This window comes from Nerophis ophidion, linkage group LG12 (assembly GCF_033978795.1).
Source record: "Nerophis ophidion isolate RoL-2023_Sa linkage group LG12, RoL_Noph_v1.0, whole genome shotgun sequence".
Classification (NCBI taxonomy): domain Eukaryota; kingdom Metazoa; phylum Chordata; class Actinopteri; order Syngnathiformes; family Syngnathidae; genus Nerophis; species Nerophis ophidion.
The window spans coordinates 41,112,584-41,131,744 of NC_084622.1; the positions used below are offsets into that span (position 1 = coordinate 41,112,584).

The 19,161-nt window shown below is 36.8% G+C and overlaps 1 protein-coding gene across 2 annotated transcripts; it reads left to right on the forward strand.

Moving 5' to 3' along the window:
* The first annotated feature begins 232 nt into the window (after positions 1 to 232).
* On the forward strand, positions 233 to 18,104 carry LOC133563442 (ETS homologous factor-like). Of its 2 annotated transcripts, none has more exons than XM_061917568.1 (9): positions 233 to 398; positions 5,459 to 5,603; positions 5,700 to 5,960; positions 8,484 to 8,528; positions 8,614 to 8,655; positions 8,753 to 8,806; positions 8,915 to 8,950; positions 14,785 to 14,980; positions 17,604 to 18,104. In XM_061917568.1, exons 2-9 carry the CDS (start codon positions 5,492 to 5,494, stop codon positions 17,701 to 17,703), a joined length of 846 nt encoding a protein of 281 aa, XP_061773552.1. In that variant the 5' UTR covers positions 233 to 398; positions 5,459 to 5,491; the 3' UTR covers positions 17,704 to 18,104. The 2 variants fall into 2 exon arrangements, with proteins under 2 accessions (XP_061773552.1, XP_061773551.1); XM_061917567.1 differs by having other exon boundaries at positions 237 to 398; positions 8,611 to 8,655.
* Positions 18,105 to 19,161: the final 1,057 nt, after the last annotated feature.

Sequence of the window (19,161 nt, forward strand, 5' to 3'; positions counted from 1 at the left end):
ATATATTGATGCGTACACTTGACTGACATAAAGCCATTAAGCTAAACGAGTGTATGATTTCCTCACACACTCAGAAAATTCAATCCCAGCACTGAAAGGCTAAGCCAACAAAAAAAAAAAAAAAAATCAAAGTAATAAACGGTGCCAGGGGTGTGTTTGATAGATGTCAGCAAGCAACATGCAAATATCTCCCTGTCATAGAGAAAGGGAGTTACTCAATTGGATAAGCAGAAGGAAGTTAGAAGAATACAAATACCCATTGTTTTGGGGAAGCACCTGTCGTGTTTCAGCAATTTACACATTCGGGAGGCACTTCTCAGTGTAACACACTGGGAGAACTTTGATAGCACTTGTGAGTAAAGCTGCAGACCTCATCAGGCCTGGGTCCACCTGCTCTGGTAAGTTACCATGGAATTGTATATTGTTAGTGAAACCATTGAAAAAAATAGAGAGGTTTGATTCATTACTCAAATAAACATTAGCTTGACTTTTGTGTGACAACTCGAAATGAAAAAGAAAATTACAGCTCGTTTTGCTGTTTTCCCATTAGTTCAGTTTTTTGTTCATTTACAATCAGCATTGTGGAATTACCATGACAGTGTTAATACCAAATGTGTGTTTGCTTTACTATAAATAGCTAAGGGATACATATTCTACCAACCCTTTGTAATGCATTAAATTTCAAAATCAATGCACTTTGAGTTCCACTTTTACACTGTCAACACATCTAAGCAACTGGAAAACTTTTCAAAAAACAAATATGCATGTTTTCTTGACAGAAATTACACAACATTTTGTCAATACTGGTTTTAAAGCTAGTAGGCACCCAGCCAGTAAACACACTGCTATGGTCTGTAGCGCTCATCCAGTTTGGTATGATTCTCTTGGGGCAAACTGATCTTTAAGCGCCTTAACCTGATTTGCCAGATCTTTCTGTTTGTAATCACACAGGTCAAAGTGAATGAGTTTTATGAAGATGTGACCCAGATCTTAAAGCGGGTTTTGTTAAGTATAGAATTATAAAACACTCAATGCATGCCTGTTCAACAAAATCGTTCTCCTTAAAAAAAAACCTTGGCAAAATTATAAAATCCCCAGACATGGATGATGATCAATTAGTTGTTTCATTTTGTAGAAAGAGCAGATAACAGTATTTTCTTGCTTAAAGAAACACTAAAATAAATCAAGAACATGTACTGTGATAGGAAGAAAGAGTTGCATTTTTAAGAACAATTCTGAGGAAGCAATTTTAGAACCTTGAAAACCACTTGAGTACTTTGTTGCACCAACTCTGGCTTTTATAACAGCCTGCAGTCACAAGTGACGAACAGTACTCATCATAAATCTTGCTCCAACTTTCTCCGATTGCTCAGCTTTGAAGGTGGAAGTCTTTTAATGGACCATTTTCTTCACTCTCCACCACAGATTTTCAATTGGATTGTCATCTGGACTATTTTGCAGAATGTTACTTTACTTAAAGGCCTACTGAAATGAGATGTTCTTATTTAAACGGGGATAGCAGGTCCATTCTATGTGTCATACTTGATAATTTCGCGATATTGCATATTTTTGCTGAAAGGATTTAGTAGAGAAAATCGACGATAAAGTTCGGAACTTTTGGTCGATCTTAAAAAAGCCCTGCCTTTCCCGGAAGTAGTGCGCGTGACATCACAGATTGTCGGACTTCTCACATCCACCCATTGATTACAATCATGGACGCCAGCAGCGTGAGCGATTCTGACCGAGAAAGCGACAACTTCCCCATTAATTGGAGCGACGATGAAAGATTTGTGTTTGAGGATATTGATAGCGACGGACTACAAAAAAAAAACAAAAAAAAAACGACGGCATTGTGAGCGTTTCAGATGATTAGACACATGTACTAGGATAATTCTGGAAGATCCCTTATCTGCTTATTGTTTTAATAGTGTTTTAGTGAGATTTTAAAGATTGTAAAGACATACTTTGAGGTCGGATGGCTGCGTTGAACACACTGTGTCTCAGAGAGAAGCCGAGGAGCCAAGCTCACAGCTGCTGCAGAATGAGAAATAATCCACGGATGTTTTCGGTAAGATATATATCACAATTTTCCCATCCAAAAACATGCTGATTCACAACAAACAAAGAAACGCCGGCTGGGTCTCGGTGCTAAAGACAGCTGGAATCCACCGCTTTCCACCAACAGCATTGTTCTTTACAGTCTCCATTATTAAATGAACAAATTGCAAAAGATTCAGCCAAACAGAAGTCCAAAATACTGTATAATCATGCGGTTAAAGCAGACGACTTTTAGCTGCGTGTGTGCGCAGCGCTAATATTTCCTCACAGTCCGTGACATCACACGTATACGTCGTCATTCCGCGACACTTTCAACAAGAAACTCCCGGGAAATTTAAAATTGCAATTTAGTAAACTAAAAAGGCCGTATTGGCATGTGTTGCAATGTTAATATTTCATCATTGATATATAAACTATCAGACTGCAATTAAAGTTTTTTCAGTTTTTTGCAGTTTGGCAAGATGCATTATCATCCGGAAAAAACATTTCCATCGATGGAATAAAAAAATTCTACATGTCAATGTAAACTTGTGCATTTCTGAAGATGTAACAAAAGCCATCTCTCAAGTGCTATTACCTGATATGCAGACTATATCATGTATGGCAGGCCTCTTTGTAAATCTCATTGGAACGACACCAAACAAAAGTTCCAGAATCATCACCTTTCCCAGTGCAGAATCGCCATGCATCACTAAATATGAATATCATTTAGTCATGTATAGTGCAAAATTTGTTTTTGTTTTTTGGCAAATTACAACCTTGTTTTTTTCTGTTTGGATGGTAATTACAGCTTTCGTTGAGCTTTTCTCTATTTATAAACGGGAACAGCCCTTTTTTTAAAATGTTGCTTATCGTTGATAATAAAAGACATGACCGCGGATGTATTTTTTTCAATGCTTGTAAATAAGTGCGCTTACAATTGAGCCGATGGTAGTCACTCTATTTGGCCTATAAAGCCCTTAAAAAAACGTCCAACACCTCCATTAAAGTTTTATATACATGATGTAGGTATATATGTAATCTAGTAAGAGACACATTTCTTATTACATTTAATATTTTCATATTTGGCTCATTTTAAGCAAACGTGGTGCATTCATTTTAAAAACTCATCATGAAATATGAAATCCCCTTTTTTTTTCAACTTCATCACTGATTACTACTCACTGCTCACTGCAGACTTTATGAGAGCCGACAAATCAGCACTTACTGTACAAGGTCTGCTGTCGTTAAGATGCCGACTGCTGGGATAGTTCATACGTTCCCATTTAGATGAAGAATGACTAATAACCCTCGCAAAGAAAAGGGAAGTGGAACCAAGCGTCTTTTTCTGTCGTTTTTTACAATTTCGGGTCTGAATTGGCTTTCAAAGTGTACCAAGTTGTCAGATTACAACATCGTTTTTCTATCATCCAGGTGAGACGCATAATTTATGATGACATAGACATATTTGGCGCAAAGACTGGAGGGGTTCTTGAATCGAGGTTCACCTGTACCTTAAAACTTGAGTTTATTATAAACATTTACATTAGCTTTATTAAAGTGAAACATTATCACAATTTCTGAAGGGTTAAAACCAATAAAAATCAGTTCCCAGTGGCTTATTTTATTTTTCAATGTTTTTCTCAAAATTTTACCCATCACGCAATATCCCGAAAAACGGTTTCAAAGTGCCTGATTTACATCATCGCTATATCCACCCGTCTATTGTCCTGTGACGTCACCGCGTGAAGCCACCAGAAACAAACATGGCGGATAGTACAGAAAGGTATAGCATAGTAGCTCGGATTCAGACTCGGATATCAGCGGCGCAAGCGATTCAACAGATTACGCATGTATTGAAATGGATGGTTGGAGTGTGGAGGCAGGTACCGAAAACGAAATTAAAAAAGAAACAGAAGCTTTTGAGCCATATCACGACAGACAGCGGCACAGGAGGAAGCGTGGACGAAATTGGGGATCGTCTCCTAACCAACGATTGGTATGTGTTTGTTTGGCATTAAATGTGGGTGGAGGGAAAGACTGGATGCAAATATGGCTACAAATGAGGCATAATGTTGCAATAAGTACATACAGGTAGCCTAGATAGCATGTTAGCATCGATTAGTTTGCAGTCATGCGGCGACCAAATATTTCTGATTAGCTCTCCACATACTGTAAGTCAATAACATCAACAAAACTCACCTTTGTGATTTAGTTGACTTTATTGTTGGAAATGCATCTGCTTTGAGTGTGACAGGATATCCACACATTCTTGCCATCTCTGTCTTAGCATAGCTGTCGTCGGTACAGTGTGCAGAACAAACGAAGGACTTTCGCATCTTTTGGCCACTGGTGCAACTTGAATCCGTCTCTGTTAGTGTTGTTACACCCTCCGACAACACACTGACAAGGCATGATGTCTCCAAGGTACCAGAAAACAGTCGAAAAAACGGAAAACAACAGAATTGATTAACGTGGACCCTGACTTAAACGAGTTGAAAAACTTATTCGGGTGTTACCATTTAGTGGTCAATTGTACGGAATATGTACTGAACTGTGCAATCTACTAATAAAAGTATCAATCAATCAATCAAAGCTGATTTGACTTGGTGTGTGTAATGTGTTTTAGAAAATGGAGGGTCGTTTCACAACGTGACGTCACGGGTGAAAGGACATCGCTACGACAGCGAACAATTGAAAGGCGTTTAAATCGCCAAATTCACCCTTTTAGAGTTCGGAAATCGGTTAAAAAAACATGGTCTTTTTTCTGCAACATCAAGGTATATATTGACGCTTACATAGGTCTGGTGATAATGTTCCCCTTTAACACTTTTTGGGTTCTCAATGTATAAAAGTTGACATGATCATAAAATCACGGATGTGAAGTTGCAGCATATCATTCTAACTGCTTCCTAATTCACTGTTAAGCCTCAACCTATTTCAGTTTTTTTGTTATAACTGTGTTGTAAATAATTGTAGAATCCCAACTACCAAGTAATTGAACTGTTACTGTAAAAGACATGCAGTTATTAGCAAAGTAATTGCTGTGAATTTATTGAGACTTGTAACTTGTTTTATTAGTGATGCTGTAATGTTACTTCATATGTAATGTTCTATTGGCAGTTCTAATGTTTGGAACTATACCTGATTACAAAATAAAAACAAATGTATTATACTGATATTTTTTAAACCACTACATGTAAAAATAAATGTTGAGGTCAAATTAATGTCAGTCTTTTACTGTGAAACGGGGATCAATGTTTTAACATTTTCATATCTATATTTGATAAGATCTTGATGTCAGAACTTTTTGATGCCATATTGATGTTAAATGCCCACTGGGTTCCAATTTGCCTATCAGAATTACTGTAAAATGCATTGATATTTTCCGTAGCTGAAAAAATTCTGCTTTTCTTTTCAGCTAATACTCCTCTTCTCCAGCTGCACCCATGCCATGGTAAACCAGTGTTGCAGCAACAACATGAGCGTTACTCCACTTAACACCTCTTTGGACACTCAGATTACCACCTCTAACCAGTGGGCTTTGACCAGCTATCATCCAAATGGTGATACATACGACTCACACTTGCACACTCATCCTGTCCCTCTACCATGTCTTAACTGACAGAAAAAACTGGTAACTTCTTAATGTGATCTTCCAGTTCCAATTATGATGTCTGGATACAGAAGTGGTCGCCTCTGGACTCATGATTCCCAGCCTCAGTTCTGGAGTAAATACCAAGTGTGGGAGTGGCTGCAGCAGGTCATGGACATGAACCAGATTAACGCCTCCAATATCCCGTTCCAAAATTTTGATATGGATGGCCACCAGCTCTGCAAACTGACCTACCAGGACTTTGTTCGTGCAGCAGGAAGCCTGGGACCCATTCTTTTCCATGGCATAACACAGCTCAAGTGGAACGGTACGTCTACTCTGATTGTCCTTAAAGTGAAAGGAAAAAATGTGTAGAAGGAGAAAAGTCACAGAGCCAGAAAGGGGTGGTACTCTGCAATAGCATACACAATGTAGACACAAGGAATAAATACTTTTCAGGTAACCTTTGTGTGTCTCAACATGAACATTAAGTTCAATCAAGAATCCAACAAAAAGGCAACTGAATGAAGTAATGAAGTCATGAATCTCCTCGTAATGTTTAGCTTCACGAGCATCCGGTTTACTATCTATCAACCGTTTTATCTATGCCTGCTATCGAAGACATTATAAACACATTAAATGACGCAATAAGGTGCACAACAGGTTTGAATGAAAGGTCACAGTTCAAAGCAACACAACAAAAACTGTAGTTCTCGATGTCTCTCTCTCTCTCTCTCTATTGCATTCACAGTAGTACCTCAAATTACTTGGTTCTGGGATGGTGCGCCTAACTCAAAACACATCAATCTCAAATCACTTCTCCCGTTGTAATCAATTTGAAATCAATTTAATTAGTACTTGGCACGCGCTAAACAGCACACAACGTGTAATGTGTCTTTTTAAAAGAAACACTAACTTTCAGATAATACAGTTTGTATAAAAACATTATAATAGATAAATAAATAGTACTTTATTGATTCCTTCAGGAGAGTTCCCTCAGGAAAATTTTAAATTTCAGCAGCAGTGTACAGAATTGAGATATAATTTAAAATGTGGGACAAAAAAGTTTTTGAGTCTATTAATCCTGCACTGGGGCAGCACGGTGGAACAGGGGTTAGTGCATGTGCCTCACAATATGAAGATCCTGAGTAGTCCTGAGTTCAATCCCGGGCTCGGGATCTTTCTGTGTGGAGTTTGCATGTTCTCCCCGTGACTGCGTGGGTTCCCTACGGGTACTGAGGCTTCCTCCCACCTCCAAAACCATGCACCTGGGGATAGGTTCATTGGCAACACTATAATGACCTTAGTGTGTAAATGTTGTCTGTCTATCTCTGTTGGCCCTGCGAAGAGGAGGCGACTTGTCCAGGATGTCCGCATACTTAAGTATGGAGTTATTTGGACACTCGGGTTACACATAAGGGTTAGGGTTAGGGTTACTAATAAGCAATAATTCTGTGGTTATTGAGGGAAGACTCTTAGTTTATGGCTTACTGGTTGTATAACAAGGCCATGCAGAAAAAGGCATTAATAAGTACTTACTGATGACTAATTAAGAGCATATATATGACTAATTTGGATGTTAATAAGCAACTAATTATTTGTGAATATGTTTCCCCTACCAAACATGTATGTGTTCCCCATACTAAAGTGTTACCATAATATTTACTGTATTTTGATGATTGTATTCAACACCAAGACTGATTTCTTTAGTGCGTTGATTTTTCTTTCCATAGCAGCGCACAGCCAACTTCTGGCAACAAATGCGTTTTCCTAATTCCAGAAACAAACGCGTGTATGTGTTCTAGTCATGGCAAACGTGGTAAAAAACAACAAAGACAATTATATTTTGACAAATAAAAATTTACAGTCTTATATTTTTGATGATGAAAATACTGAGGATGAGCTATTCCTTATAGAAGCGAGCACGAAGGAAGGGTGAGATGTTGGAGCAGACGGAAGCAGAGAGTGAGGTGAAAGTGCTTTTAACACTAAATGTGGAACTTGGAGCCAAGCTATTTCGATATAAATGGATTGCTTACCCAAATTCAATGGGAAAAAAACATCCCCCGACAGCTGGACCAAAACGAACATCGAGTAAGCCACTATATATGTCGATCATGATACATGCAGCACGTCATGCATGTTATTGCAACTACAGTACTTTCGTCGTCTGGCTAGTTGTGTACAAACAAAACATGAATTGTGAGCTAATACTTTACAGATACGGTTTTTCAGTCAGTACAGATTGATGTTCTATTGTTGTGTTGTGTGTTACAAACTAAAACCTATTTTGTGTTGTCGTTGAAGCGAGCTTATCTCTTTCTGTAGTTAGCTTTTACGGCTAATTCTGAGGCATGCCGATGTGTTTGCTCTTACAATAACAATGTTGCTACAGTTTGGTTATCATACAGGTTACAGAATGTAAATTATGTATTGTTGACGGTTTTTGAACACATTTTTAAAGTGATTCGGAGGTAGAATTGATTGTTCCTATTAGAAGCATTGCCAGCCACCAAGAACAACCCGATTTTTTACATGTTAGAAAGCGAAAAAAAGAAAACCTTTTGTCTTCTTGTCTCTCGATAATTATGAAGGATTCCCAAAAAAGTGCAGCTATCCTTTAAGGGCATTTATAGGCAGAATAGAACGACTTCCGTAGGCTCCATTGTAAGTGGATTTTTGATCGCATTTATTTAAAATTAAGAATGCAACAAAAAAGAAAAACATCTTTTCTAGTCTTACAAAAGGCTTGTGAATGATAGTCAAAATTCCCAAAAAGTGCAGTTCCCATTTAAAAGAAAAACTCAAACTGTGATGTTTGTATTCTATGCTTTCTCTCACTACCTTGCAGGGGACTACCATGTGGAAATGAATCAACTAGAACTAAAACCAGAGAGTAAGAAAAATCAAATTGTCTCGTCTGGATACACATTGTAGTTTTCTAACAATTATTTCATTCAATGTTGTTTTTTTTACAGTAGACATTTCCTGTGCATTTTCAGATGTCAGCTATCCGCAAATAGGTACAGTAAATGTACACATCTGATCTTTGAGTCTATCTTTTTTTTTTAAATTCAAAATACATGATGAAAGTTTTGCCTTTAACTCTGTTTGGTATAGAAGTCTTTGACTCCTTGATCCCCCCTCATGTCTCACCCTCGCTTTCCAGCCCTGGTAAGAGTAAATAAATAAATATACACTTGACATGTGAATATTTTTACATGTCACATTTGTAAAGGGAAAAACAATCCAATGATGTATCTTATCTGTTTCTGTTCCAAGTGTCTTACAATCGTCCACAGCGAGCCAAAAAACACAGTAAGTAGAATACAAAAAACTTAAAGCCTCCATTTGGACCACAGTCTTGGGACACAAATCTTTAACACTTCATCAATCAGGGGTATATACCTTTTAGTTTACCCGTTTTGTCAATTTTTGGGGTTACCATAATGTTTGCATACATACCCATATACACAAATATAGTAAAGCGTTATGAAACCATAAAACCAAGGATACGCATATATGTATACAAACATACACACACACATACATGAATGAGCCCCTGCCGCAAAAAAATTAATTGAAAAAAAAAAACTACTAAGGAATGAATACGATTAAATTAGTGTGCGCCGCTACTATACCTTATAACAGGGGTCACCAACCTTTTTGAAACCAAGAGCTACTTCTTGGGTACTGATTAATGCGAAGGGCTACCAGTTTGATACACACTTAAATAAATTGCCAGAAATAGTCAATCTGCTCAATTTACCTTTAATAAATAAATCTATATATATAGAAAAATGGCTATTTCTGTCTGCCATTCCGTCGTACATTTTTTTTCCTTTTATTGAAGGTTTTTTGTAGAGAATAAATGATGAAAAAGAACACTTAATTGAACGGTTTAAAAGAGGAGAAAACACGAAAAAAAAATTTAAATACAATTTTGAAACATAGTTTATCTTCAATTTCGACTCTTTAAAAGTCAAAATTCAACCGAAAAAAATGAAGAGAAAAATTAGCTAATTTGAATCTTTTTGAAAAAAATTTAAAAAATAATTCATGGAACATCATTAGTATTTTTTCCTGATTAGGATTAATTTTTAGAATTTTGATGATATGTTTTAAAAAGGTAAAACATTGGACCAAGCTATATTTCTAACAAGGACAAATCATTATTTCTTCTAAATTTTCCAGTACAAACATTTTAAAACTAATTCAAAATACTTTGAAATAAGATTTAAATTTGATTCTACTTATTTTGTAGATTTGCCAGAATATATTTTTTTTAATTTTAATCATACGTTTGAAGAAATATTTCACAAATATTCTTCGTCGAAAAAACAGAAGCTAAAATGAAGAATTAAATTAAAATGTATTTATTATTCTTTACAATAATAAAAAAAAAATAATTGAACATTGATTTAAATTGTCAGGAAAGAAGAGGAAGGAATTTAAAAGGTAAAAAGGTATATGTGTTTAAAAATCCTAAAATCTTTTTTATGGTTGTATTTTTTCTGTAAAATTGTCTTTCTGAAAGTTTTAAGAAGGAAAGTAAAAAAATAAATGAATTTATTTAAACAAGTGAAGACCAAGTTTTTAAAATATGTTCTTGGATTTTCAAATTCTATTTGAGTTTTGTCGCTCTTGGAATTAAAAATGTCGAGCAAAGCGAGACCAGCTTGCTAGTAAATAAATAAAATTTAAAAAATAGAGCAGCTCACTGGTAAGTGCCGCTATTTGAGCTTTTTTTAGAACAGGCCAGCGGGCGACTCATCTGGTCCTTACGGGCTACCTGGTGCCCGCGGGCACTGCGTTGGTGACCCCTGCCTTATAATGTATAATGTTTAGCAAGCAAACTGAGAATTTTAAGTTGATCAACAGGGTGCGCTTAAACAATAGCATCAGCATCCAGGCTCAAGTAATCAACATGTTCCTGAAATGAATGCCAAATTTTGGTGAACTTTGCATCAGAGCCCTGAAAACAGTGCCTTATCTTTTCTAACCTCTACCATAACGATTTAAACAGTTCTGCGCTGCCAACTTTCTGGGGGCAGGTTTTTCCCCCAGTCGTCTCTCGCCAGACAGAAATAAACAAATATTCACAAAATATGAATATTCTAAATCAGTGGTTGGCAAATGGGGGTACGTGTACCCCTGTGGGTACTTGAAGGTATGCCAAGGGGTACGTGAGATTTTAAAAAAATACTCTACAAATTGCAACAATTCAAAAATCCTTTATAAATATATTTATTGAATAATACTTCAACAAAATATGAATGTAAGTTCATAAACTGTGAAAAAAAATGCAATAATGCAATGTTCATTTTTGTGGACATTTTCCATAAATATTGATGTTAAAGATTACTTTTTTTGTGAAGAAATGCCTAGAATTAAGTTGATGAATCCAGATGGATCTCTATTACAATCCCCAAAGAGGGCACTTTAAGATGATGATTACTTCTATGTGTAAAAATCTTTATTTATAATTGAATCACTTATTAATTAAGTTTTTAGTTATTTTTATATATTTTTTTCCAAATAGTTCAAGAAAGACCACTACAAATGAGCAATATTTTGCACTGTTATACAATTTAATAAATCAGAAACTAATGACATAGTGCGGTATTTTACTTTTTTTATCTCTTTTTTTAACCAGAAATGCTTTGCTCTGATTAGAGGGTACTAGAATTAAAAAAATGTTCACGGGGTAGATCACTGAAAAAAGGTTGAGAACCACTGTTCTAAATAAACAAAGTATTTCCATCGTTGGAGCATAAAAAAAACTGTTTACGTCTTCCAACCTTCTAAAATGTGTATTTTTTCAACATTATAAAATCTTGCTAAACATGAAATAACACCCATATAGTCAACTTTTTGTTTCACCCAATGTAGTAGCCTTGATTGTGTTCTACAGTGGATAGTCACCGGTAGCCCGAAGGATCCTCCAAGCATTGCTACTATGGCTGTCACCAGGCCACTACAAGACTAACCTGAACAAGTAAACATTAAAAATATTTTTAAGTAAATCAAGACCACAAAATAAAACAAATTATATTAGGAGGCATTTCCTGAAGTTTTTCTGATAGTTTTCTACAGGCCGGTTTACTACAACAGTAGAACAGAATGCTGAAATTATGGTTTATAGTTATAGTGTACCACTCCAAGATTTAAAGTACCAGTAGAGTGCAAAAACAGCTTGACTTTTTAGGGTTATTTGTGTTTCATTGTACCCATTAAATTATATCCAATTGTGTTTACAATCCACAAAGTATGTGAAAACACAGGTTAAACATCAGAAAATGCCACAAATTCAGTGAGTCATTTTGAATATTGTGCTCTGAATACCTTTGGCTATTTTCGGAGATCGACATCGCAGTAGTAATGTTTCTGCACTCTGACAATGTTATCAGATCAGTCATACTTGAAATATGCAAACGTTTGAAAGAGATGTGGTGTTTTTCATTCACAATCCTTAAATAAGACAATAACACATAAGCTTGGCTTTTTTATTCATTAGAAATCGTAAATAAAAATGCCAACAATTGATTCAACAGATCAAGGGTCCTCTGTTGTGCTCATTATATGCTCTCTAAAAACTTCAAAAACTCTCAACGATATTCAATTTACAGGCCTGAAAATGAACCATATATGAGCAATATTGTTATTGTAAGCGCCAATGAAGACATACTATTTTAGCGGCATATTGATAGCAGTGAGCTAATGCCAGCTTATGCTGCTACTGTTGACACACTGAGCCGATAGCTGCTTCAGCTTCGTCTCAAACTTGCTGAAAGTAAATTCTAGATTATAATTATCAATCGATCAATCAATCAATGTTTATTTATATAGCCCTAAATCACAAATGTCTCAAAGGACTGTACAAACCACTACGACTACGACATCCTCGGAAGAACCCACATAAGGGCAAGGAAAACTCACACCCAGTGGGCAAGGAGAATTTACACCAAGTGGGACGCCAGTGACAATGATGACTATGAGAACCTTGGAGAGGAAATGTGGGCAACCCCCCCCCCCCCCCCCCCGCACCCTCTAGGGGACCGAAAGCAATGGATGTCGAGCTCCAACACAGCCGCGAGAGTTCAGTTCAAAGCGGATCCAAGACAGCAGCGAGAGTCCCGTCCACAGGAAACCATCCCAAACGGAGTCGGATCAGCATCATAGGCCGATACACAGGCGAGCGGTCAATGCTGGGTCCCGATGAGCGGTCCATCCTGGGTCCCGACTCTGGACAGCCAGTACTTCATCCATGGTCATCTGAGCGGACCCCCTCCACAAGGGAGGGGGGGGACAGAGGAGAAAAAGAAATGAAGCGGCAGATCAACTGGTCTAAAAAGGAGGTCTATTTAAAGGCTAGCGTATACAAATGAGTTTTAAGGTGAGACTTAAATGCTTCTACTGAGGTAGCAGCTCGAACTGTTACCGGGAGGGCCTTCCAGAGTACTGGAGCCCGAACGGAAAACGCTTTATAGCCCGCAGACTTTTTTGGGGGCTTTGGAATCACTAATACAATACATATCAATTAATCCAGCTCTCACCTGATAGTAGACAAATGTGACCATGGTCCGGCCACCTCTATGAAAAATTTACGGAGGCGCTGACTACAAGACGGCCACGACTTGGAAATGTTTCCTCTCGTTCTGGGTAGTCCCTCTAAATTAGAACTGGGCTTCCATGTGCTAAAACCACAGGCGTAAGTGTTCTACAAAAACTTTGTCAACTTGACAGTCGCAACTAGGATAGTTAGCTCTGTTGTCAGCATTCAAGTCGTTAGCAATGGGGTCTTGGATTATCATTTCACATCCCTCAAGCCAAAGCTGTGTTATTGACGTCGGAGTAGTAGTCCATCAAAATAATTCATCTCGACTTTGGCCAGACAGCTGCTGTTTTTGGATGGTCTTGCTAGCTCGACGTTACGTCCCACTGTTGTCTTTTGAGACTGTTGTTGAAGATGAAGTACATCAAAAGGTTGTTCTATCAAAAGTTGGTCAAGATACAGTAGCCTAAATGTTAGCCGTTTGTGTTATTGTTTAGTAGTGGTCACTCTCAACCCAGAAACAAAAGTCCAACTTTTTTTCTTTTGATTGCCACAACAAAATAATAGCAAACAATATTTTTTTAAGTCACAATCTCACCCCTGTGTTTTTTAATGAAAAAAAAAACAAAATCTTTGAACACTCGCCTCACTCTTGTCTAAACGGCGCATTGACTTGCAGGACGGGTATACGTCTGGAGCAACAAACCACTCGCTACTTAGCTTACAATCTAGTTAGTTCACTTGCTGTCGCCTGCGTTCGCTCTCTGAGCCACATCGTTGGCGGCTGTCCACTTTGCTAATCATATTTGGATGATAACAAACTAAAGACTGTTAGTTCTGAACCAATTGTACTTCTGGAGTATTTACGGATGTAAACAGAGGTCACGGCACCAGAAGTATTTTACCTGAGGCTGTAGGCTACAGTTGTCAAATGGGAAACGTTTTCTAAGTTCTTTGCATTCATGTTATAGAATTGTACATGACATTCTCAATGACACTAATGTTTGAAAAATGATCCACTAAAAAACAAATAATTCTGTGGTACAGTACATGGGACACAAAAGTGTCAAAAAGAAATCCAAAAGAGGATGGTAATTGACAATAGATCTGGATGTAAAATATAGTGTAGAAATGCACCCGTCTTGATTTTAAAATGTGTCTTTCGAGGCGTGGCGGTACTTCATGCCAATATAAATGGTCTTTTCTTCTCAAAGGGTGCTCACAAGCCTGAAAATAAGACAAATACTGTACTGTATTACAATAAAAAACATAATTAAGACTTAATTAATCACTTAATTAAGGCCAAAACACATTAAGAAAAGATTTTGTAGAAATGTAGAAAGAAATGACTGTACATGAATTTTGTGTGGAACAACCCAAGAAACCTGACTTCAACCCCATTAAGCACATTTGACAGAAAACATAACAGCGGTTGTCAGCCAGACCCAATCTCAAATCTAGCATCAGTTACTTCTGATTAATTAATGTAACAAACACGTGTCCCAATACTTTTTGTCCTTTTAGGATATATTTTTTTACAATAAGTAATATACGTACAGTATGTACTTCTACAATACTTTTTTGCAATGCTCTGCAGATCCAAGGGGGACACACTTATGGGAATTTATCAGAGACATTCTACTGTACCCTGAACGCAACCCAGGCCTGATCAAGTGGGAGGATCGGAAAGAAGGGGTATTCCGCTTCCTAAAATCCGAAGAAGTGGCACAGCTATGGGGCAAGAAGAAAAACAACAGTAGCATGACGTACGAGAAGCTGAGCAGAGCAATGAGGTATGACAACACTGCCAAAATGATAAATAGAAAAATAAGAAATTGTGGGTTTTAAGGAGTTGGGTTGTAGTGAGCTATTACATTCAGTGGTTGTATAATTTACGTTGAAGGGGAGAACTGCGCATGGTGACTCCAAAGACTGTTTTATTATTCTCCACAGCTGAGTCAGCAGAAATATAGATACCAATTTATCATTGTTGTAAAAGTGACTAATCTCTATTTTTATTCGTGTTGTACTGCTCTTAATCCTTATCTATACACTAATGTAAATTCCAATAAAATAATTGCTCGACCCAATGAATATGCTCCCTTTAATAAAGCATTTTTTCCTGCAAATTGTATTTGACCTATTAGTAATATTTTGCAGATGCACTTTCCCCTGAGCTAGTCATCATAGGTGTAGATGCTAACTAACTATAGCAGTGCTTTGGAATGTTGAGCTGGTCTATCAACATTTTGACATGACTGATCAACCCTCAGTGTACTACCCAATGGTAGTATGGTATAATATACTCCGCACTACAGCTTCAACTTCCAAAATTACAAGTGAAAGCAAATCAAGCCACTATTCCCTTAGATTCTCAATGTCTTTCCTTGAAGGTCTCTTATCACCTCTAATCATCACATTAATATTTAACATTTTTTTGTGTGGAGACATGTGAACTGGCAAGGCAGTTTGTAGTATAGGATTTGCATGATGAAGGGTAAACTGATAAACACATCAGAAAAACTAAATCACAAAAAAGATTAAATATGTGAACTGTCTATTTAATTATACATACATGTTCTATGTTAGACAATTTTACTGACGGATCCACTGAGCATCAGACAATTCAAAGACAATGGATCAATGAATATTCTCATTCATCCAGGTCATTGTATTCTCAGGTCATTGATTTGAACTGATCTCGACTGGACTGTTGAGATTGTCTTGGAAGCAGGCTTCATTTGGTCATGCTAAGAGACCTCGATGGGACAGTTTTTGTCTAAAAGGCTATATACTTGTATCCTGCACCATTTACTCAGTTTAAAGCTGTCCTAGCTAAGGCTGGGAGCATTACCTAATGAAGCCTGCTCAGATGTCTTCTAAAATAATCTGAAAATTCATGTTGCAATCGATTCAATGCCCTAAGTGTACCATAATATTTGTATTTTTTCAAAAAGGTTGTCTTTGTCAATAATTAGTGTCAATTATATATTTTTTTCATCCATCATTTTTACTGCTGTTTTGTAGAAAACAAGTAACTATCTTCATTATTCTATATTAATAAGTACAAGTAATAAATACTTAACATCCACCGCAGGAGACATTGCAAAAATGCATTGCTGAGTCTATTGGGATTATATGTAAGTGCTTAAGGGGAAAACTGAACTTTTTCGTTCACAATCATTATGAAAGACATGACGACGAATGGATTTTTTTTTTTGTGCATTTTAAATATTAAATGAACGTAAATACAAGTCTGCTTACAGTGAAGCCAATGGGAACTCCTCTATTACGCCTATAAAACCTGATAAATAACCATTCAAAAAATGACAACAATTCCCAATTTACATTTTGTGACTTGAATAATAATTACCAAGTATGAGTGATATTGTTATCGTAAGTGCTATTGCAGACAAAGTAGTTATAGCGGTGACATAATCACTTCCTGTGGGCCGATGTTTACATCATCAAGTGGTCCGCTGTTTCCTCGCTTCCCTGCTCCCTGTAAGTTTATTGTAGATCACAAATCATGACTCTCACCTGAGAAGTAGATGGCTGAGGGTATAATCCAACAGGGTGGGACACTTTGGCAGCCATTTAAGACCTGGAACTGGTGAAAACAACACGGAAAGTTATTTTTCCCCTCTGCCCCCACCCCGTTCCTTTGCAAGGATTATGAGACATTTTTCATCTAAATGAGGGTATATTAACGTCCCAGCAGTCGGCATCTTAATGACAGCAGACCTTTTACAGTAAGTGATGTTTTATTGTCTGTTGGCTCTCATAAAATCTTCAGTGAGCAGAAATCAGTGATAAAGAAAAATAGCTAACTTTGTGATGCCTTTTTAAAATTAATGTGCCGCATATGCCTAAAATGATAAAAATATGTAAATATTAAATGTGATTATAAATGTGCCTGTTACTAAATTACATATATACTTACATCATGTACATAAAATCCTAATGGAGGTATGTAGGATGTTTTTTTAGGGCTTTAAAGGTAGAATTGAACGGCTCCCATAGGCTCCATTGTAAGTGTACTTTCGATTGAATTGATTTACTATTTCGAGTGCATTTAAAAAATCCATCTGTCGTCCTTCTTTTAATGTTGATTGTGATCGATAGGCAAAATTCCTATAAAAGTCCAGTTCCATTTTAAACCAGTAATATTCTTCATTAAATTTACAAAATAGTATACCCAAACATTAAGATGTTTTGACACACCAAAGTCTTATGTTTTCCAAAAAATATAAATATAAATTTACAGGCAATACTGTTTTTATTGCGTTAACTAAAATACCACCGTACATGCATAACTCAACTGATTAAAATTCAATCGAGAGACTGTTGAAATGGTAATGTTACAATTGCTGTCATGTTTTTTCCATTAATAAGTCTATACTTTTTCTCTGACAGATATTATTACAAGAGGGAAATCCTAGAACGAGTAGACGGACGCAGATTGGTCTACAAATTTGGTAGGAATGCAAGAGGCTGGAGAGAGTCAGAGAAATAAGACTGTCCTTGTATCATGTGTCGTCTTTCTTCTGTATAGTAATGAATACTGTTATTACAATGTAATGCAACATTCGCTTGACAGATGAGAGCTATTTGAAACCTTTGGCTTTAACGTTTTTGTTGACACTTCAGTGAAAGCTATGTTTACACAAAGTACCCTAACAATAAAACACGAGTAGCATAACTGTAGATCAGATAATCCCAAATAAAGGTTGGATGCCGAATATGGGAAGGATGACGATCACAGTTTCAAAGTGAAACACGAATAACATCAAATAAGCACCATGCAGCTATGAAAAATAAGCAACTTGCAATTAACTTGTAATATTTATCTCTGTATTGTCATATTTTGTTCCTCGTATGTGAAAGCGTTTGTTGAAATAAAACATCTTTTTTTTACGTCTTGATAAATTTTTTTGGGGCTGTATGCAAAAACATGCCATTAATTGGAATATTGTGGCTGAATATTGTGGCTGAATATACATGACTGAATGAATGGAATTTAAAAGGAGCTAATACAGTTGGAATTAAATCTTATATTGTTTACCATTGCCATCATGGTAAGTTATGGCTTATACTTGTATATATACTTTTCTACCTTCAAGGTACACAAAGCGCTCTGACACTAAATCCACATTCACCCTTTCACACACACAATCACACACTGATGGCAGGAGTTGCCATGCAAGGCACTAACCACGACCCATCAGGAGCAAGGGTGAAGTGTCTTGCTCAAGGACACAACGGACGTGATTAGTTTGGTAGAAGCTGGGGATCGAACCAGGAACCCTCAGGTTGCTGGCCCGGCCACTCTTTCAACAGCACCATGGTGCTGCATGGTGCTTTCAGCAAGATTTACCTAAATAAAAACCCAACAAGATCACATCAGAGTGAATAACAGAAGCCGATTGTGGTTTTGTGCTCATATGCAAATATAGAGCCTAATCTTAACTTAGTTTTACATGGCTATCGCAAACTTTGTTTGCATAGTAGGATTATGATTGACACCTCATTTTATCAACTTCTTCCATTTGTTCCTCACTGCTGTGTTCCAACTGTGTGACTTGGGTTGCTTTGGCCTTAGTGTCATCCTTCACAATTAATTAAAACAGTCCCAGTGGCAAGAAATCGCTAAAATTACGAACTCATTAACCAAAGCTTGTTAAAAAGCGCAGTTGACTGAATGACTGAACAAGATGCAGTCAAACAATGCTATATAAGTGGATGCATTCAGGATCAATGATTGCAAACAGACTGATTATACAGTTATGCCGGTTTCTTGATTGAGATGGCTAATTACATTATAGTTTCATTAAAACAGAAAAAAACACTCTATAATATTGATGCACATCTCATCCCATTCTCTCAATCATGTGCCTTTGTTTTATAATTGGCTTAGACTGTAAAAGCACACCAAGACTATTCTCAGATGTCTATTAACAAAGGTCTTAACTCA